This window comes from Manis pentadactyla, chromosome 11, assembly GCF_030020395.1.
Source record: "Manis pentadactyla isolate mManPen7 chromosome 11, mManPen7.hap1, whole genome shotgun sequence".
NCBI lineage: Eukaryota > Metazoa > Chordata > Mammalia > Pholidota > Manidae > Manis > Manis pentadactyla.
Genome location: NC_080029.1, coordinates 76,186,578 through 76,208,951, shown reverse-complemented (window position 1 = coordinate 76,208,951; position 22,374 = coordinate 76,186,578). Strand labels below are relative to the sequence as shown.

Below are 22,374 nucleotides of genomic sequence, written 5' to 3'. Positions count from 1 at the left end.
TGATTGACTTTAGCCTTTCTGCTGACAACTGCTGTTTGGCAACTCTCAGTAAAACCAAAATGATTCACTTCTCCCCATGAAAATATGATCCTGAGGCAAGATCTGGGGGTAAGGTATGGCAGGCTGAGATAATAGCAGAAAACCCAGGGACTTCCCTAAAGGTCGACACTCAGAAGACAATACACATCAAACATGCTGCCAAAATACCATGTTTAGATCTCAGAAACACTTGCAAAGTTCTGTCTCCAGCTTCATTTGCTCTGCTGTACCCACCCACTTCCAGACAGACCAGACAGAGGGCAAATAAGTAGCAAGGTTTTTGTAATAATGCCTGAAGTGGTGCTTCAGCAAAACAGCTCACCTTTGGAAGTGGGACCCAACTTACCGTGGAACCAAGTAAGTTGTGCATTTCACTTCAGTGCATATATTGCCTTGGAGCTGTTATAACATAGTCCTGACTGAATGGAGCTACTTGGAAAATCAGGAGGTTGGTTCTAAAGGCAAATCTATGATGATGATGTTGCAAAGAGTCAGGATACAATTTGAGGACAAATTCATTAGGTTTCTCTAGGGAAAATTTTCTGTGTGCTTGGAAACTCTGTTCTAAGGATTAGTGTTGATAAGTCTTCTACAACTGCTTAAATAAGGTTCTTAGCCAGGCTTCTGGCCACCTGGTCAGGAACTGGAACCAGAAAAAGGCAAGGTCTAGATGAGGAAAGCCTCTCACTGTTTATGAGGAAAAAGGGTCATGGGCGCAGTGTAGGAAGAGGGAGAGTTAGAAAGAAAAATATTATTGAAGAAGGAGTTAGATCAAGAGAGTCTTCTTTCCCTCAGATGACAAAAGCCAATCTTGCCTTTATCTTTTCTTGCTGAGAACATCATTGGATCAATGTACCTAACTCAGATTAAATGAATGATCTCCAAGGTCCCATCCTCATCTGGGTCTGCCAAGAGCAGTTATACCCTCATCTCCCCATTAACCCTGAATCTGAGGACTCTCTCCAGAATTTGGGAGCCTACATCCAATGTAGAAGCACAGCCACCAACTTCAGGACAATAGAGAAGTAATGATGCTCTCCTTGAGTCACTGTCCTCTAGGGATTTGTTCTAACATTTGGAAATCCAGGGGCTATCTTCAGGGAGTTTAGGTAGTGCCAATGGTCAGTCACTGAGACTAGCCTAGAGAACAACAGTCTTTCAGAAGCTTTCCAAAATGCCAAGTCCAGTAGGGGAAGCATTACCCCTTATGTGGTTAGATTCTGATTTAGTCTATTTTGGAGAAAGTGGGGAAAGGTACCTGAATGGCAGGGCTGACAGCCTGAAAGTGACTGGTAGTCTCAACATGGTCTCTGCCTATGAGAGGATAATATAAACATACAGAGGTTCTTGATTGCCTATTGCTTCCAGGGAAATAGTGGAATTTGGTGCGTTTTCTTATCTTAGAGGGGAGAGAGATTGAAGCAATGAAAAGGGGGGAAACAGAATCATGTTGTAGCTGATTGCAGTCTGATTGATGTGGGGCAAATTGCAGCTGAGCAAAAAGTATTGTGTTTCATTTTTCCTTAAAATCATTTCCACTTGAAATTCAGAATTATCTGCAGTGTTAGAATCAAATCTCTGAGGCTGTGCCTTTGGGCATCTTAGGGAGGAAGGAAAGGATGAAACTGATGCTTAGTCCTTCTACCAGGAGGCTGACTCATGCTCTCCAGTGATATTTCATTTATTTCTCTGGTTTTCTCTTCCTACAGTGATGGAGGGTAACATGATTTGACACTCAGGCAGGGGGAATGAGGATTTCAGATCATTCCTCAGTCCTTAAAGTTTTGACAGCAAATAGTGACCCTATACAACTGTCACTACCTTTGGCTCTAGTCCTAGATTCTTGATTTTGGGTAATGAAGCAGAGTAATCTATATGGTCTTTTAAGTCCCATTTCACATGATTCCTATATCCTCCTGAAGCTTGTATCTAGAATACAGAGTCAGGAGAAATTGTAAAACAAACACAAGCAGTCTAAAGCAGGCACTGGCTTCTCTGCCTTGCATCCATGACACACAGCACCACTGGGCTCCCCTGTCGGTTACCAATTTCTTGTTCAATCCTCAGGTCCTTCGAAAGCCTGTCATTGGGCTCAGGGAATTAAGCAGCAGATTTGTTATGATTGTGAGACTCAGTCTGAGTGATAGGGGAGAAATTAGGTTTCTAATCAAAAAGCAGTATTTGTGATCCAAGAGAAGGGAACCGAAATTTGAGTACAAGATCTGTATCTAAACAGTCCATGGCCTGACATTCATTACAAGAAATGTCAGTATTCAGCATTCCGTCCCTACTCCTGAGTTATTGGGTTCTACTTGGAGAGGCCTCCCAATAAACTGGGGGTTCAATGTTCTATCTTGAAGGCAGCTATATCAGTCACCTCTCACCCTCTTCTCTTGCTCTGTCTCAGCCCTCTTCCCTGTCCCAGGGTTTCTTGGCTAGGGATTTCATTTTTACATCCTTATCTAGCAGTTAATCTATTATTATCTTCAAAGGGAACTGAGGCTCTGAGCACTCAGCCCTTTGATCTCATCAAGGGCAACTTTGTAGTCCCCTGAGCTGTGGAGTCTCTAGGCTGGGAGGCAGGGCACAGATGGGGTAGCCCAGAGCCAGCCCCAGGCTGGTTACCTGTGAGGCAGCATCCAGTGTGCTCCTGGGACACCAGGCAGATGTTTTTTGGAGCTGGCACCAAACTCTTCGTGGAGCCCCGTGAGTTGATTCTTCTTGTATATTTGGAGGAATAGAGTCTTGGTACTGGGGCTGCTATCCAGTTTGCATTACATAACTAGGAGATGGAATGGTACAGATGTGGAGGGAGCCAGAGTAAAGACATTAGGCTGAGTTACTGAAGTTGCTCTGTAACTATTCTTGTTTTTAAGAAACATATGTTAAAACCATAGCTCTCACTTATTTCTGAAATCTTCACAGCATCCCAAAAGCCCAAAGAAATCTAGATGAGTTATATTAATAATTGAGTATATGGTGGGGGGTGGGCAGTGGCAGGGACACTTTGGCCCAAATTCCCTAAGAAGTTGCTTCATCCTTACACATCCCTTTGGCTAAGTTCACCAGTGTACATGCCTCACTGCAGCCTGAAAACTAATGTCCTGCAACTGGAAAAATTTAGGAGAGAGGTGGTTAACATGGGCAGAGTAATCAAGTAGAACAAACATATTTCAGTATTCAAGTTAAATCTCATATTGGCAGAGGGCCTTGAAATTATGAGTGATGTGTTATAGATGCAGCAGTTCTCGGGGAACCAGTAGGACTTCATGTGAATCCAAAACACAGATGATTTCTAAGCTTCTGAATTAAGAAAGACCATTCAGGAAAGGCATATACTTGTTTTTGTTTTGTTTACCAGTACATAGTTTAGCATTGCATTGGTAGTTGTAAAAAAAGAAAGAAAGTCTGAAAATAAAATAACAGTTGTCCAAAACAAATAGCACTTTGAAATACATGTTGAAATGTAATTATATTTGTGGACCAAGAAGACTGGAAGTTCTCAAAAGATATACAATCAAATCTTTAATTTAAATCTTGGACTACAATAGTGCTAATTTTATACAACTTCAAATTTTGGTTTAAGTCAAATATTAAAAAAAACTAGGTTATATATGACAACTATGTTAAATGCATTGCATTTTTTTAAAGGGTTCAATTCAGTCAGGTGGCTTTTCTATGGTTACCACAGTACCAAAGAATGGATTACAAAAAGTACTTTACTTTCAAACAATTGTTTTGAACAGATAGATGTTCATTGAGAAAGAGGGCCTGAGAAAACTGCTTTACCAAATGTCTATCTGAAGGGCTGACCAAGAGACTCAGAGCTCAGTATCATCAGTGTATGAACTTCTTCAGACATCTGTTCTTTAAGCTATATTACATTGTTCAAATTATTCAAACCTGGTTACTCCATCTCAAAGTGATCATTGACAACCGCCTTTGAATTTAGATTTTTAAATTAATTATCCAACTAAATCAGTCTAGGATTGGGTCAGACTCTTAGGTAACCAAGGAGATAGGGTCGTTTTGGTTTTGGTTTTCAGTGAACTGCTTTCTTTTCTCTATAACTCATAACTGCTTTGAAAATCAACCAGAATACATCTCACAAAAGTCAGTAGAGTGAGCAAGAAATGTCAAAATTTTGGAGGTTGATGAATGAGCAGAACTTGTGGTTTCCGTTACTGCTAGAGTTATCAGCGTCTGTTATCAGTGGCTTCGGCTATGCCGGGAAACAAAACTATGATTTCTCACATAGGTTGAAAGCAGATTCCAGGAGAACCTTTTGAAGAGCCTCCAATTCCTCTCCTGTCTAGCGCTAAAGGCAAAAATACAAGGAGCCAGATTCTTAGGAATGAATTTCCTGCCCCAAGTGACTGGGACAGAATCCAGTCTTTTAGCTGAGCTCCAGACAGAGGAAAAAAAATGAAGATCTATGGTATTAGTGATGAGGGGTTTTCTCAGAACAGCTGATTGCCTAGGAAAGCCCTGATGGGTCATGGGCCATTTACAAAGTGGTGATCAGGAGGAACTTCCTGACTAGCATACATTCTTTCTCAACCAGAAATAACCAATTGATTTGCACTTTGCTGCTGAAGCCCAAACCCAGATTCAGGATAGAGCATTAGAAAGGCCATGGCATTTCTACATTCACTATCAAGACCTTTTCCTTATCATCACTTTGTGTCTTGATTGCAGGCAGTAATAGATAGAAGTACACTGGAATTGAACATTTCTAATTGGATATCAAGAAGCCAAACTCACCTATGTCTTAAATATTAGAGCCATATTGAAAATCAGCAGTTAAGCTTATGATTGACAATATAGTCAGATCACCATTCAGAAGCTAGTTGTCTTTCCTGATCTGGGACTTTTTCAGGGTTTTTTATTTAGCAGATAGCCTAAGAATCCAAGTCTCCACAGACAAAAAATTTATCACACTTCAGAAACTTCAGTAAGGCACAATGGGGAAAAAAATCATTGCTACCTCCCTCAAGCTTCAAGGCTTTCAATTTAAGAAAAGAAAAAAGATGCATATGCAGAGCAGCAGGTAGGTGCAAGGTGAAGCATGAGAGGAGAAGGGCCGGGAGTAGACCAACGACTGAGACCCATGTCCCACAGCTCCTCCTGAAATAAAACAAGAACTGGGTTTAAACTGATGTTATGTGTAAAGGACTTCCTGAGAATGATAGGAGTTATTTCTGATTAAATACTCAAAGGAAACTGCAGGGTAGTCCCTTACAACAGAGTACATGTTCACCTAAAGGCAGAGAGGTGTGCCACTTAACCAATTAAGCAGCAGATCCCATCCAGTCCATAAAATGGAGATGACTCTCTGAGGTGACCCCAACACTACTACCCTGAGAGTGTTTGAACCAGTTATATGGTCCTTCTCAGACTCTTGATTCTTTTAATTGACATAATGCAAAGCATGGGTGCCTGCTCTGATCTCACTCCAAGCGTTCATGCATTTAAAATAAACCAACTGACACAGACCCATATTCAGCCTGCATATCTGTAATTGAAACTCAGATGATCTAGAAACTCCTTTGTAGTTGTTACTTTCCATCTCTGCTCCCAGCCATCTCTCTTACCAGTTCCTAACTGAAGTCAAACCTACTGCCTTTCACTTCCGCTTCCATTGGCCATCCTTTCACAGAGGTGTTAACAAGCCCAAGTCACTAACAGGATGCAGGAAACCTGCACTGCAGTGCTTGCCCCGGAAATTGAAGCAAACACCATTGTGTAACTCCCACATGTTGTGAATAATCATCTCACGAAATAAATTGATTGTATTTGCAGAAAGGCAGCCTCCTGCCAAACCATCCGTTTTCATCATGAAAAATGGGACAAATGTTGCTTGTCTGGTGAAGGATTTCTACCCCAAGGATGTAAATATAAATATCAACTCATCCAAGAAAATAATAGAATTTGACCCAGCTGTTGTCGTGTCTCCCAGTGGGAAGTACAATGCTGTCAAGCTCGGTCGGTATGAAGATCCAAACTCAGTGACATGCTCAGTTCAACATAACAATGAAATTTTGCACTCCACTGACTTTGAACCAAAGACAAATTCTTCAAGTAGGTTGTACCTGATATTAAAGGGCTGGGATTGTAGGGGAGAAAAGTTGGGGGAAAGGGAACTTGGAGATAGAAGCTCTTGACAGATTGCTTTCAAGATAGCATCATGCTAGGAACAAGAGTCAGGCCCATCTGCAGCCCATCATTGACTGGGACTTAAACTCTCTGCATCCCTGAGCTGGAGTCTAAGATAAAGCCCAACCTATTTCATCCCCATCTTTCCTCTGCACCAACCACTGTCTTCTTCATGCTAATTGCTATCCTACTACTAGGCTCTGGGATTGACAATCCAAGTGAAGTATAATCTAGCGTAAATGCCAAAACAAAGAGCAGCCCAGCCTATCATGCTGTTAAGAATCCTACTTCTTCCTACAAATTAGAGGCATACCTGGAGGCTGGCCTCATAGCATAATGGGATGAGCCCAGGAAGGGTAGTATGTTGGCTGTGCAAATAGCTATATGACCTTAACCAAGTCACACCGCTGGTCCTCAGTTTACTTGCTTAAAGTCTCCACCAGTTTTAAGACCTGATATCCTCTGAGCCTCTTGGTTGCCAGTGTAACTCTGACTACTGCTGTTTGTTCCAGGTAAGCTAAAACCAAAGGAGCCTGAAAGCACAAAGCAAACTTCAGGGATCTGCCGTGAACCCAAAGGTTAGTTGAAATCAAAGGGCCAACTTCAGAATTGAGGATTAAGGCAAACTCTGTAGTTGTCAGATGGGGCCAAAAACCATCAGATTTCAAAAAAGAACAAAAGCCATACCTGAGTCCAGCTGACTCCCCCAGCAGCAGAACTTGCCTGACTGCACATATGGTATCCCAAAGCCTGCCTGGTGCAGTGTGAGCAGCAGCGTTAGGGCTGTCTGGCACCAAGCTGGGCTTGTAGACCAGGGAAAATTATGGTAATCTGGGACAGCTGGTGACAGTGTTGTGGACCCAATTTCTGGAAGGGAATTTAGTCTCTTGCTGAAACCACCATCTTTCCTCTTGTTCAACCACAGTTCATGCCGAAAAGGTGAACATGCTGTCTCTCTCAGTGCTGGGGTTCCGGATGCTGTTTGCCAAGAGTGTGGCCATAAATTTTCTTTTGACTGCCAAGTTATTTTTCTTTTAAGGTAAGAATTAGCTTCTTCTTATTCCTACCTCCACCCAAACTATGTTGCACATGGAGAAAAGGAACTTAGAAATGGTAAGAGACCAAGAATCACTGGGAAGGTAAAAAACACAGAGACATATTACAATTTAATAAGGTGGATCATCTCAGACAGCATGACACCCTGTCTCCTGTTTTCCTTTCTTTCACTGCAAGCCAGACTCAAATCCCATTAGGTAGTATAATGTAGTATCAGTCAGTAACCCCTAACTCCAACCAGGAGATAAATAAGGAGAAATAGTTTTCTTCATTTGCTGTTTCACTTACTTGGCCAAGGACCGTGGGTTGTTTGCAAAGCTATCAGTAAAGCTTCACATGAAGAATATTCAGAGGGGGGAGAACCTTTCTTTTCCTAGACAAAGGGGATACAGCTCCCAATTCTAAATCACAGGACTCTCATAAATAAATCAGACTATCTTTGAGATGAAGCTACTCCCCCATTAGTAGTGAACAGCCACTACTAGATACTCAGGGCTGAGACATTAATTATTTGCCTGTTACTTACATTCCCTCTTTAGGTAATGTTAGACATGAAATTGGAACCAGGGCCTAGTTTGCCTATGCAGCTCCTTCTCCAGTACCCTCCAATACTCCTCAGTTCCAGTTTCCAGTCTCAAAACAACCCAAGGCTTACTTAGAGTGTTGGACCGATCCAACCCAGCCTGAAAGAATACCCAGTCATTCCCAAACAGGTGACTGTTTAACCAACAGTCCCAATAGCACACACAGTGTGGTTTCATAAAAAGAGCACTACCAATCTGGGTTTTAGTCCTGACGTTGTCACTAACTCACCAGGTTATCTTGGCCAGGTTGCTTCACCTCTCTGGGCCTGGGTTTTGCATCCATGAAAACAAGGTGTTAAGAATGACTAAAAGAGAGCAATGGGTTTTGTGACTTGTGCATTGGATAAACTGAGACTGCCTCACTGAACTACTGCCATGCTGCAGTAGATTAGTGATGTCTGCGGGGTACAGCCCCAGCAAGGACTGGTCATCCCCAGAACTACAGAACAACTCTGATTCCTCCCAGCATGGGCAGTCTGTGATTCTCTAACAACTCTGATAATTTTCCTTCACTTGCAGGCCATCTAGCAGGAGAACGCTACACTCCCTGAAAGAAATCAAGAACCCACAGAGGTGCTACCTGCTAGGCTTCTGACTTCTCGGCAATTCAATTTAACCTGTCCCACCTTTACTTAAATGGCTGCTACCCAAACCAGTTTTCCTTTGAAAGCAACTATCACAGATCACCCTTCAGCCTGGTGAAAAGACCAAAGTCCCAGGAGTGGGGGTTATGGTCTTAACTGCTTTATATGCTGCTTTATAAAAGGACATAGGACTCATTTTTTATTTCCACAACTGATGGACTTTGAAAATGATATTTTGTTCCTTTGACTTTCTTTGCCTCCAGAAGAAGAAAGTGGGAGCCAAGAGAATCCCAGCTCCATTTTCCAAGAGGAAAATCGGCCCTGGGGGGAGGAGAGCAGGTGCCCTTTACCTAAACATGGAAGGCTCTGCTCAACCCAGCACTAGATTTGCCCCAAACTGGCATTCTCACCCAGTTTCTGCTTTTCCTAATACTTTACAAACAAAATTACATTTGACTTCCTGGATACTCTCTGTGCAGGCAGCAGGGTTTCTACAGTCTCATCTAAATACTCCCCAAGCTATTCACAGAGATCAGAGTAAAATACAGAGGAAATGCACTTTTTTATTAATTGACTTAACACAAATCAACTCCTTTTAAGCTCCAGGCTGTGCACTGAAGGTGCAAATGTGCATGAGACATGGTCTTGTTCTCAAGTAGCCCACCATACCAGGGGTTTGGGAGGGAGGGAGAGGAATGAGCCCCTGAAGTTGCTCTGTAAAAACAGCTTATTTACTGTCTTTTGCCTGCAATTTGTGCATGGGGAGTTTGAGGTCACTGAACCCTGACTCTTGCCTGGCCCTTGGTGTCGATGGTTTCCTGCCATTCCCTGAAATGGTCTCTGTTGCATTTATTAAAGTGCATTGTGTGTCACTTGCCTCTGGTTTGACTCATAGTGGACCACCACAGGGGGAGAGTAGGCGCCGTGAACTGTTAGGCAAAAGCCACGCTGAGCTTGTAGGTCACACCGCAGCTTCCTGCGCCCCAAGCCTGCAGGTTCCTGCCTTAGGGACCCAGCCCCAGGTTTCCTGCTGCTGCTGTTACAGCAAGACAACAGCAGTGTCCCTGGAGGAGCTGTGTCCCCAGTGCTGCTGCTTCCCTGGCGTCGCTGCATTGCCGGCGTGGCTGCGTTCCCGGCATGGAAACGTCACCTGCGTGGCTGAAAAGCTCCGTCACTCCCACCCCAGCAAGGCCACGGTGTTTTCCAGATGCACCCACTCAGGTAACAGAGCCCTGGAACTCGGTGTGGTTTCCTCTGCACCTACGTGCGCTGTCAAGGGGCCTCATGAGGTTGCAGGTGGAAAAGCAATGCTCCCCAGCAACTGCCTCTGCCACTGCCATCTGCAGGCCTCACACTGTGACTTTGCAGCTCCTTTCTTTGCAAAGGAAGGCATCAGCAGCACTCTGAGTCGATGGGTTTAGGATAATCTAGACAGATAAGGCAGGTCCATCCAGCCTCCCCACAACTTCACCTTTTATGTATAAAGAAGGCCTTTTCCAAAACGTTCACATACCTTACCTTGGGTAACATGAGGATGTTCCTGAGAAGTGGCTAAGAACAAATAGATCACATTTTCATTTTCCAGATGGAATAATATATGTCCCCCCAAAAAAGTTACATACCTTGTCCAAAGTGACTCAGTGAGGTAGGGACATTGCTGTGAGCAGAGCCAAGTAATCAAGAATGCCAGCAGAGGACATATTAGGGCCCTGCTAAAGGCCAGGCTGGAACAAGAAGTCACCAGGAAGAAGGACCCCATGTTCAAGGACATGAGCAGCCCTGAGAGGTAGCTGTCCCAGGCTGTGCCCTGGGACACAGGGGTTTTTGTGCAGACTTCCTGGCACCTGCATCACCGTGGACCTCAAGGCACAGTAGTAAGTGGCACTGTCTTCAATCTCCACTGAGGAGATCACCAAATGGAAGTTTTTCCGGGTCTGACTGTGCTGCACAGAAAACTGGCCCTGAGTGAACTCTGCATCTTCCGATTCAGTATTATCCCTGTACAGGATAAACTGAAAGGAATGATCCGGCCTTATCCGGTACCAGTATAAGTCTGGGTCTGAGTCTGAGGTCTTGTAAGTGCAGAGCAGTGTCACCTTACTGCCACTTGTCACAGTCTGGTCCGGAGAACCCTGGGTCACTGTGGCACACAGCACACCCTTGTCTGTGAAGAGAAGGGAGAAAATAGTGACTTCCTGCACTCTGCAGGTATGGGACCAGCACAAGCCCCCAGAGGAAACTCTCTGGGCAGAGGCAGGGAAGACGACAGAGAAGGAAGTCAAAGCAGAGAGCTGGAAAACCCAATGTGAAAGAGAAAGAGGCTGAGCCATTAAAGTCAGAGGGAAGGGAAAGACAAGAGGGAGGCCGCAAATGGACGCGCTCACAGAACAAAAGGCTAAAGGCCAAAAGCATCATCATCTTTACATGTCGGGGTAGAGGTTACAGAATAAAACCAGGTTCCTGAAATCTCTGAGACCATCTAGGGCTACTGACGGGAAGGAGGTGGGAGGGAACAAGCAGAAGTAGGCCATGTGACTGATTGGCTGTGACTCCCTGAGGTGGATGCTTCCAGCCAAGAAACTGCTGCTGTAATTGTTATTTTTGTCCTCAGTCCATCTTGAACTAATCCTTTTGTAAAACACAATGAAAATAAATTAAAAAAAGAAAAGACATAAAAACTGCCAGCCCAGCAGTCACATGCTGAGATACCAAATTGCTATGTCTTCAGGTTACAGACAGGTCACCCCTTGAGCAGCACCATCACCCAGCACCCAGCACAGCTGCAGGCACGTGCAGTACTCATAAACCGAGGAAGTGAATGAGCACCTGAGACGGAGGGGAAGAGGGTTAGACAAGACCAATCTAAAATCTCTCCAAGCCCCAAGCTCTAGAAATCTTCTATCTCTGATGCTTGAGGGAGTACCCTGATCCAGAGCACGCTTACTGCCTGTCACACAGCGTGACCTTCCAGCGCTCATCAGGCCCTCTGCAGCCCACACTCAGCTCCAGCTGGACAGTTCTCCCCTAAAGCAGAGCTGCCCGCTGGATGAACTGCCAGTGTCACAAGCTCGCTGCAGTAGAGCTCAGTGTGGCCGCTGGGGTCTGGGGTGGCTGGATTCCCTGAGGCCAGCCCATCCCAGCCACATGTCATGCAAATACTGTTTGCTGTGTAAGCTAGGACAGGCCACCATTGGGAGGCACTGCCCTGAAAAATAGAACACTGACTAACTCCCCAGCCTAGGAGTACTTCTAGGTGTGCCTTTGTGTCCCTTTTCTCCTACATCTAATTCATCAGAACATCCTATGGGTCCTTGTGTGAAAGACCTCCAGTCCATCCACTATCTCTGTCACCACTGTCACCAGACCCTGCAAGCTCCATCATTTTGTCAGGACCCCTGCAATAACCCCCTAACTGGGCCCGTTGTCCCTGGACAATCTCTTCTCCAGGTCTTTATGAAATGCACATCAGACGAAGCCAGATGGACCTCCTTCCGGGACTGTAATGCCCTGCCAGTGGTCTGGTCACCACCTCCTATCCAGTCTCCCGGCATACCCCCTTCTTCCTTCCCACACCCATCCAGCTGTGGTGTCTTCTTCCTGGTCCTCTGTTACCTCACTTTTCTAACCACCTGAATGTGGCTTCCAGTTCGTCACAAACCTCAGCTCAACGAGGCTTTCCCCAGCCAAGTAAATTGTCACCGACTCACCCAGAATCACCCTTCTTACATCTCTGTCGGATTTTCCCTCACAACGCTATTTGAAACCATTGGGTTTATGCACGTTTATTATTTGTCTCTCCCATCTCACCCTGCCACACACACACCATAATACAAGCTCCATGAAGGCAAAGTCTTGTTTATCTTTCCACTGATATATCCCCAGCCCCTAGGATCATGTCTGCCACATCACTGACAATCAATAAATATATGTGGAATAAAGGAATGCAACTCTCTTCACTCAAAAACTCACCATTGGCATGAATAGCTTGCCAGATTTAGCAAATAAAAATATAGAACCCCCAGTTAAGTTTATATTTCAAAAGAACACCAAAAAAATTTTGCTTAGGACATATTTATACTAAAAAAGTATTCATTGTTTATCTGAAATTCAAATGTCACAGGGCATCTTGTATTTCCTCTGGCAACCCTAGACATGAATACCGGAAGCGATCACCGGGCAGTCCAAAGCCCCACTGTGAGCATCCGCAGGGTCGTGGAAGAGGGACGGTTAGCAACTGAGGCCGCCCAGGCCTGCACTGCCGCCTGCAAGCAAGGTCCTCTCCCTGGAACACAGCCCTCTGCTGGCGGAAGACCACCTCAGAGCTTCCAGATCTCCAAAGTGGAAGGCTGCCAGCACCCACTCAGGCTTCCACTGTCTCTCCCTACTCTAAAGCTGTCTCCAGGTTTAATGTTTGTAAGAGCTACATGTTTCCTTCCTGATCTAGGCACTAACAATTTCTAAATCAAACTGCTACTCCTCTTCTGACTGCCAACCTCAATTACATCTGACCTGACCACCCCCGAGAACAGAGCAGAGGGCTTCAGAGACCCTCACACTGAAGGGCACACCTTCTCCCTGATGCTTCACACACAGGGTTCAGACACTGAGCCCTCCTTGGGGTGGCATAATTATGACTTTCTCCACCATGGTGTCTTTCCCACATTCCTTGAAAGGTGTCCCTTCTGAACAGCAGTGCAATATCATGATCAAGAGTGAGATTCTATCATAGAAACAGAGTAGATTGGTGGTCACCAGGAGCTGGGCTGGGGGAAATGAGGAGGTGTTGATCAAAAGGTACAAACTTCCAGTTACAGGGTTAACAAGTCCTGGGGATCTAATGTATGGCATGGTGATTATACTTAAAAATATGCATTATGTACTTGAAAATTGCTGAAAGAGTAGATCCTAAATGTTCTCACCACAAAACAGAAATGGTACTTATGTGACATAGTGGAGGAGTCAGCTAAGGATATGGTGGTGATCATTTTGCAATATAAAAGTGCATCAGATCAACAGATTATGCACCTTAAACTTAGACTATATATGTCATATATCTCAATAAAGCTGAGAAAATATTTTAATTAAATTTTTTTTTTTTTTTTAAATAATTATTTTTTATTGAAGGGTAGTTGACACACAGTATTACATTACATGAGTTTCAAGTGTACAACACAGTGGTAGAACATTTATATACATAATTCTAGGTTCCAGCTATCACCCTACCAGGCTGTTACAATATCTTGACTATATTCCTTATGCTATACATTACATCCCGGTTACTAATTTATTTTACCATTGGAAGTCTGTCCTTTTTTTTTTTTTTTTTTTTTTGTGAGGGCATCTCTCATATTTATTGATCAAATGGTTGTTGACGACAATAAAATTCTGTATAGGGGAGTCAATGCTCAATGCACAATCATTATTCCACCCCAAGCCTAATTTTTGTCAGTCTCCAATCTTCTGAGGCATAACAAACAGGTTTTTACATGTAGAACAAATTCTTACATAATGAATAAGTTACATAGTGAACAGTACAAGGGCAGTCATCACAGAAACTTTCGGTTTTGCTCATGCATTATGAACTATAAACAGTCAGTTCAAATATGAATACTCATTTGGTTTTTATACTTGATTTATATGTGGATACCACATTTCTCTCTTTATTATTATTATTTTTAATAAAATGCTGAAGTGGTAGGTAGATACAAGATAAAGGTAGAAAACATAGTTTAGTGTTGTAAAAGAGCACATGTAGATGATCAGGTGTGTGCCTGTAGACTAAGTGTTAATCCGAGCTAGACCAGGGCAATAAAACATCCACGTATGCAGAAGATTTCTCTCAGAACGGGGGGGTGAGGTTCTAAGCCTCACCTCTGTTGATCCCCAATTTCTCACCTGATGGCCCCCCTGCGACTGTGCCTGTCTTAGGTTGTTCCTCCCTTGAGGAATCTTACCCGTCTCTGGCTAACCAGTCATCTTCCGGGGACATACAGGGAAATGTGAAGTTGGTAAGTGAGAGAGAAGCCTTATTGTTTGAAAAAGTTAGCTTTTTACTTCTTTGCATATTTATGCCCTGTGGCTTCTATGCCCAGCATTTGTCTTGAGGTATCTTTACCACATGGAAGAATTATGATACTCGGTAAATTTGATATGAGGCACGAATTCTATTTAAGGGTTGTAATTAGGAAGGAAGAAGAAAAGCTATAGAAGTAGCAGACGGAAGGAAACATGGGAAGATTGATTATTTCTTTGATATATCTTCTTGTAGAGTAACTTCAGCATGTACAGGTTTTAAGCTACTACTTAAATTGCACACACACATTAACATAATAGGAGTATAGTTACATAACCAAAGCATATCTGTAATTACCAGCCATCTGCAGTGAAACCAAGAAAACCAGTTAGGCACCTTAGGCATTTGTGAAAACTTATCTATGATATGGTGGATATTGTCCAAATGAACTTGAACAGTCTGAGAGAAATCAGACAAATTAAAACAACCCATTCCTGGGGACTGTACACATGCCATATGTTCTTTTAACAATAAATAGTTTGTAGTTGTAAGACTTTGGAGCGCTACAATTTGCACTTCTCCAAATTCTTGGTTGAGTTCCAACAGTATAGATCCAGTCCAATTTTGTTGTTTTACTGTATGCACAGGCCAGCTTAGATATCTCCTTCCTCATTCCCATGGCAGGTCCAGGAACTGGTGGGATGAGTGCATCTACAGCTGTAGCAGTGCGTGGATCTTTGTTGGGGTTTTTTGATGATCATCTTCTGGCATGAGTCTTCCAGAGGGTGCAGATGTTGGAAGTTCTTTTTCATATCGTATCTTAGTTCATTTTCGGGGTAGCCCAATTAGGCTTTGATCCTCTGTATAAACACAAACAGACCCTTTGCCTACACTTTTATATGCCCTTTATACCCTTGTGTAGAACTCGTTGGAGGTTACCACACAGGAACTGCCCTTTTTTTTTTTTTTTGCTATCACTAATCTACACTTACATGACGAATATTATGTTTACTAGGCTCTCCCCTATACCAGGTCTCCCCTATAAACCCCTTTACAGTCACTGTCCATCAGCATAGCAAAATGTTGTAGAATCACTACTTGCCTTCTCTGTCAGCCCTCCCTTTTCTCCTACCCCCCCATGCATGTTAATCTTAATACCCCCCTACTTCTCCCCCCCTTATCCCTCCCTACCCACCCATCCTCCCCAGTCCCTTTCCCTTTGGTACCTGTTAGTCCATTCTTGAGTTCTGTGATTCTGCTGCTGTTTTGTTCCTTCAGTTTTTCCTTTGTTCTTATATTCCACAGATAAGTGAAATCATTTGGTATTTCTCTTTCTCCGCTTGGCTTGTTTCACTGAGCATAATACCCTCCAGCTCCATCCATGTTGCTGCAAATGATTGGATTTGCCCTTTTCTTATAGCTGAGTAGTATTCCATTGTGTATATGTACCACATCTTCTTTATCCATTCATCTATTGATGGACATTTAGGTTGCTTCCAATTCTTGGCTATTGTAAATAGTGCTGCAATAAACATAGGGGTGCATCTGTCTTTCTCAAACTTGATTGCTGCATTCTTAGGGTAAATTCCTAGGAGTGGAATTCCTGGGTCAAATGGTAAGTCTGTTTTGAGCATTTTGATGTACCTCCATACTGCTTTCCACAATGGTTGAACTAACTTACATTCCCACCAGCAGTGTAGGAGGGTTCCCCTTTCTCCACAGCCTCGCCAACATTTGTTGTTGTTTGTCTTTTGGATGGCAGCCATCCTTACTGGTGTGAGGTGATACCTCATTGTAGTTTTAATTTGCATTTCTCTGATAATTAGCGATGTGGAGCATCTTTTCATGTGTCTGTTGGCCATCTGTATTTCTTTTTTGGAGAACTGTCTGTTCAGTTCCTCTGCCCATTTTTTAATTGGGTTATTTGTTTTTTGTTTGTTGAGGCGTGAGAGCTCCTTATATATTCTGGACGTCAAGCCTTTATCGGATGTGTCATTTTCAAATATATTCTCCCATACTGTAGGGATCCTTCTTGTTCTATTGATGGTGTCTTTTGCTGTACAGAAGCTTTTCAGCTTAATATAGTCCCACTTACTCATTTTTGCTGTTGTTTTCCTTGCCCGGGGAGATATGTTCAAGAAGAGGTCACTCATGTTTATGTCTAAGAGGTTTTCGCCTATGTTTTCTTCCAAGAGTTTAATGGTTTCATGGCTTACATTCAGGTCTTTGATCCATTTTGAGTTTACTTTTGTATATGGGGTTAGACAATGGTCCAGTTTCATTCTCCTACATGTAGCTGTCCAGTTTTGCCAGCACCACCTGTTGAAGAGACTGTCATTTCGCCATTGTATGTCCATGGCTCCTTTATCAAATATTAATTGACCATATATGTCTGGGTTAATGTCTGGATTCTCTAGTCTGTTCCATTGGTCTGTGGCTCTGCTCTTGTGCCAGTACCAAATTGTCTTGATTACTATGGCTTTATAGTAGAGCTTGAAGTTGGGGAGTGAGATCCCCCCTACTTTATTCTTCTTTCTCAGGATTGCTTTGGCTATTCGGGGTCTTTGGTGTTTCCATATGAATTTTTGAATTATTTGTTCCAGTTCATTGAAGAATGTTGCTGGTAGTTTCATAGGGATTGCATCAAATCTGTATATTGCTTTGGGCAGGATGGCCATTTTAACGATATTAATTCTTCCTAGCCACGAGCATGGGATGAGTTTCCATCTGTTAGTGTCCCCTTTAATTTCTCTTAAGAGTGACTTGTAGTTTTCAGAGTATAAGTCTTTCACTTCTTTGGTTAGGTTTATTCCTAGGTATTTTATTTTTTTTGATGCAATTGTGAATGGAGTTGTTTTCCTGATTTCTCTTTCTGTTGGTTCATTGTTAGTATATAGGAAAGCCACAGATTTCTGTGTGTTGATTTTGTATCCTGCAACTTTGCTGTATTCCGATATCAGTTCTAGTAGTTTTGGGGTGGAGTCTTTAGGGTTTTTTATGTACAGTATCATGTCATCTGCAAATAGTGACAGTTTAACTTCTTCTTTACCAATCTGGATTCCTTGTATTTCTTTATTTTGTCTGATTGCCGTGGCTAGGACCTCCAGTACTATGTTAAATAACAGTGGAGAGAGTGGGCATCCCTGTCTAGTTCCCGATCTCAGAGGAAATGCTTTCAGCTTCTCGCTGTTCAATATAATGTTGGCTGTGGGTTTATCATAGATGGCCTTTATTATGTTGAGGTACTTGCCCTCTATTCCCATTTTGCTGAGAGTTTTTAACATGAATGGATGTTGAACTTTGTCAAATGCTTTTTCAGCATCTATGGAGATGATCATGTGGTTTTTGTCTTTCTTTTTGTTGATGTGGTGGATGATGTTGATGGACTTTCGAATGTTGTACCATCCTTGCATCCCTGGAATGAATCCCACTTGGTCATGGTGTATGATCCTTTTGATGTATTTTTGAATTCGGTTTGCTAATATTTTGTTGAGTATTTTTGCATCTACGTTCATCAGGGATATTGGTCTGTAGTTTTCTTTTTTGGTGGGGTCTTTGCCTGGTTTTGGTATTAGGGTGATGTTAGCTTCATAGAATGAGTTTGGGAGTATCCCCTCCTCCTCTATTTTTTGGAAAACTTTAAGGAGAATGGGTATTATGTCTTCCCTGTATGTCTGATAAAATTCCGAGGTAAATCCATCTGGCCCGGGGGTTTTGTTCTTTGGTAGTTTTTTGATTACCTCTTCAATTTCGTTGCTGGTAATTGGTCTGTTTAGATTTTCTGTTTCTTCCTGGGTCAATCTTGGAAGGTTATATTTTTCTAGGAAGTTGTCCATTTCTCCTAGGTTTCCCAGCTTGTTAGCATATAGGTTTTCATAGTATTCTCCAATAATTCTTTGCATTTCCGTGGGGTCCGTCGTGATTTTTCCTTTCTCGTTTCTGATACTGTTGATTTGTGTTGACTCTCTTTTCTTCTTAATAAGTCTGGCTAGAGGCTTATCTATTTTGTTTATTTTCTCGAAGAACCAGCTCTTGGTTTCATTGATTTTTGCTATTGTTTTATTCTTCTCAATTTTATTTATTTCTTCTCTGATCTTTATTATGTCCCTCCTTCTGCTGATCTTAGGCCTCATCTGTTCTTCTTTTTCCAATTTCGATAATTGTGACATTAGACCATTCATTTGGGATTGCTCTTCCTTTTTTAAATATGCTTGGATTGCTATATACTTTCCTCTTAAGACTGCTTTTGCTGTGTCCCACAGAAGTTGGGGCTTAGTGTTGTTGTTGTCATTTGTTTCCATATATTGCTGGATCTCCATTTTGATTTGGTCATTGATCCATTGATTATTTAGGAGCGTGTTGTTAAGCCTCCATGTGTTCGTGAGCCTCTTTGCTTTCTTTGTACAGTTTATTTCTAGTTTTATGCCTTTGTGGTCTGAAAAGTTGGTTGGTAGGATTTCAATCTTTTGGAATTTTCTGAGGCTCTTTTTGTGGCCTAGTATGTGGTCTATTCTGGAGAATGTTCCATGTGCACTTGAGAAGAATGTATATCCCGCTGCTTTTGGATGTAGAGTTCTATAGATGTCTATTAGGTCCATCTGCTCTACTGTGTTGTTCAGTGCTTCCGTGTCCTTACTTATTTTCTGCCCAGTGGATCTATCCTTTGGGGTGAGTGGTGTGTTGAAGTCTCCTAGAATGAATGCATTGCAGTCTATATCCCCCTTTAGTTCTGTTAGTATTTGTTTCACATATGCTGGTGCTCCTGTGTTGGGTGCATATATATTTAGAATGGTTATATCCTCTTGTTTGACTGAGCCCTTTATCATTATGTAGTGTCCTTCTTTATCTCTTGTTACTTTCTTTGTTTTGAAGTCTATTTTGTCTGATATTAGTACTGCAACCCCTGCTTTCTTCTCACTGTTGTTTGCTTGAAATATGTTTTTCCATCCCTTGACTTTTAGTCTGTACATGTCTTTGGGTTTGAGGTGAGTTTCTTGTAAGCAGCATATAGATGGGTCTTGCTTTTTTATCCATTCTGTTACTCTGTGTCTTTTGATTGGTGCATTCAACCCATTAACATTTAGGGTGACTATTGAAAGATATGTACTTATTGCCATTGCAGGCTTTAAATTCGTGGTTACCAAAGGTTCAAGGTTAGCCTCTTTAGTATCTTACTGCCTAACTTAGCTCGCTTATTGAGCTGTTATATACACTGTCTGGAGATTCTTTTCTTCTCTCCCTTCTTGTTCCTCCTCCTCGATTCTTCATATGTTGGGTGTTTTGTGCTGTGCTCTTTCTAGGAGTGCTCCCATCTAGAGCAGTCCCTGTAAGATGTTCTGTAGAGGTGGTTTGTGGAAAGCAAATTCCCTCAGCTTTTGTTTGTCTGGGAATTGTTTAATCCCACCGTCATATTTGAATGATAGTCGTGCTGGATACAGTATCCTTGGTTCAAGGCCCTTCTGTTTCATTGTATTAAATATATCATGCCATTCTCTTCTGGCCTGTAGGGTTTCTGTTGAGAAATCTGACGTTAGCCTGATGGGTTTCCCTTTATAGGTGACCTTTTTCTCTCTAGCTGCCTTTAACACTCTTTCCTTGTCCTTGATCTTTGCCATTTTAATTATTATGTGTCTTGGTGTTGCCCTTCTTGGATCCTTTCTGTTGGGGGTTCTGTGTATTTCCGTGGTCTGTTCGATTACTTCCTCCCGCAGTGTGGGGAAGTTTTCGGCAATTATTTCTTCTAAGATACTTTCCATCTCTTTTCCTCTCTCTTCTTCTTCTGGGACCCCTATAATACGGATATTGCTCCTTTTAGATTGGTCACACAGTTCTCTTAATATTGTTTCATTCCTGGAGATCCTTTTGTCTCTCTCTATGTCAGCTTCTATGCGTTCCTGTTCTCTGATTTCAATTCCATCAATGGCCTCTTGCATTCTATCCATTCTGCTTATAAACCCTTCCAGAGTTTGTTTCATTTCTGCGATCTCCTTTCTGGCATCTGTGATCTCCTTCCGGACTTCATCCCATTTTTCTTGCGTGTTTCTCTGCATCTCTGTCAGCATGTTTATGATTCTTATTTTGAATTCTTTGTCAGGAAGACTGGTTAGGTCTGTCTCCTTCTCTGGTGTTGTCTCTGTGATCTTTGTCTGCCTGTAGCTTTGCCTTTTCATGGTGATAGGAATAGTCTGCAGAACTGGGACGAGTGACGGCTGGAAGGACTTCCCTTCTTGTTGGTTTGTGGCCCTCCTCTCCTGGGAGAACAGCGGCCTCTAGTGGCTTGTGCTGCGCAGCTGCGCGCAGACAGGGCTTCTGCTTCCTGCCCGGCTGCTATGGAGTTAATCTCCGCTGTTGCTATGGGCGTGGCCTGGCTGGGGCAGCTGCTCCAAAATGGTGGAGTCGCGTTGGAGGGGAAGCGGCTGGGAGGCTATTTATCTCTGTAAGGGGCCTCCCTGCTCCCTGCAGCCCAGGGGTTAGGGTGCCCAGAGATCCCGGATTCCCTACCTCTGGATTAAGTGGCCCGCCCTGCCCCTTTAAGACTTCCCAAAAGCACCCGCCAAAACAAAACAACGACCACAAAAAAAAAACAAGAAAAAAAATTTTAATTAAAAAAAAAAAGGTGGTCGTTCGTTTTTTTTTATTCTCCGGTGCCTGCCTCAGGCCTCTGCTCACTGGTCTTTCTGCCCTGTTTCCCTAATATTGGGGTCCCTGTCCCTTTAAGACTTCCAAAAAGCGCTCGCCAAAACAAAGCAGCAAAAAAGCAAAAAAAAAAAATGGTCGCGCGCTTTTCTTATGTCCTCTGTCGCCCAGCCTCCAGTGCCTGCTCACTGTTCTTGCTGCCCTGTTTTCCCAGTATCGAGGGCCCTGCACTCTGGCCCGGATGGCTGGGGCTGGGTGTTCGGCAGTCCTGGGCTCCGTCTCCCTCCCGCTCTGCCTGCTCCTCTCCCGCCGGGAGCTGGGGGGAGGGGCGCTCGGCTCCCGCGGGGCCGGGGCTTGTATCTTACCCCCTTCGCGAGGCGCTGGGTTCTCTCAGGTGTGGATGTGGTCTGGATATTGTCCTGTGTCCTCTGGTCTTTATTCTAGGAAGGGTTGTCTTTGTTATATTTTCATAGATATATGTTGTTTTGGGAGGAGATTTCCGCTGCTCTACTCACGCCGCCATCTTCCGCCCCACCTCTAATTAAATATTTTTAATTAATAAAAAAAAAGAAGAGTGGAGTTCTGGAACCAGATCACCTGGGTTCTTATCAGCTCCAACATTCACTTGTATGACCTTAAACATGACCTCAAGCCTGCAAGCCCCAATTTCTCCATCTGTACAATAGAGATAATAATGATAGTTTTCTCATAAGACATTGGAAAATTAAATGAAATAACACTTGTACTACGCCCACAAAATGAGCAAGGAACATTAGCTGTTACTGTTGCTATCATCACCATTTTCATTAGACTGATGAATATAGTTCCTGAGAGTTTTGTTCTCATCTAAGATGTTCAGAGAAAAGATGCTAAGTAAATCTAAAATATGAAGTTGTGAAACCTGGCAAAAGATATGTTATGACAATCAATGGCAAAAAAAAAATGACTCACATCTTCAATTTTCTGTCAATGCAGCAAGCATGACAGAGAGCTCTGCATTTCCCCAAGACCAGAGCCAGTGGTGCTCTTCCCAAATCCCTAAGAGAGTGGGGAACATGAGAAATGAGCCCTCCAGCCCACTCTCCTCATATTTTCCAAAAATTGCAACAGTCTTGCTTATTAGAGACCACAGTGTACAACTAAAGTTTCAGGATAAGACTTAGTGACCTATTACGGACTTCTTTCCCTTGAATTTCTCTACCCATCTCACTTAAGCTTATTGACACTTGCAGCCTGAGCAGCTCCCCAGCAAGTGACCCAGACCACCTTTCATGAGCCCAAAACCACCATTGAAGAGGGGTGCTGG

General features: G+C 43.0%; 1 protein-coding gene and 1 gene segment (V, D, J or C); both read left to right on the top strand.

The window, feature by feature from the left end:
* LOC118913449 (T cell receptor alpha chain MC.7.G5-like) overlaps nt 1–22,374 on the top strand; it is a 582,985-nt gene that overhangs the window by 483,921 nt on the left and 76,690 nt on the right. The gene's annotated exons all lie outside the window — the stretch shown is intronic.
* On the top strand, nt 2,592–10,131 carry LOC118913448 (T cell receptor delta constant-like). The segment is given in 5 exon segments: nt 2,592–2,745; nt 5,842–6,120; nt 6,708–6,773; nt 7,121–7,234; nt 8,355–10,131. Coding segments are annotated over 4 exon segments (498 nt in total).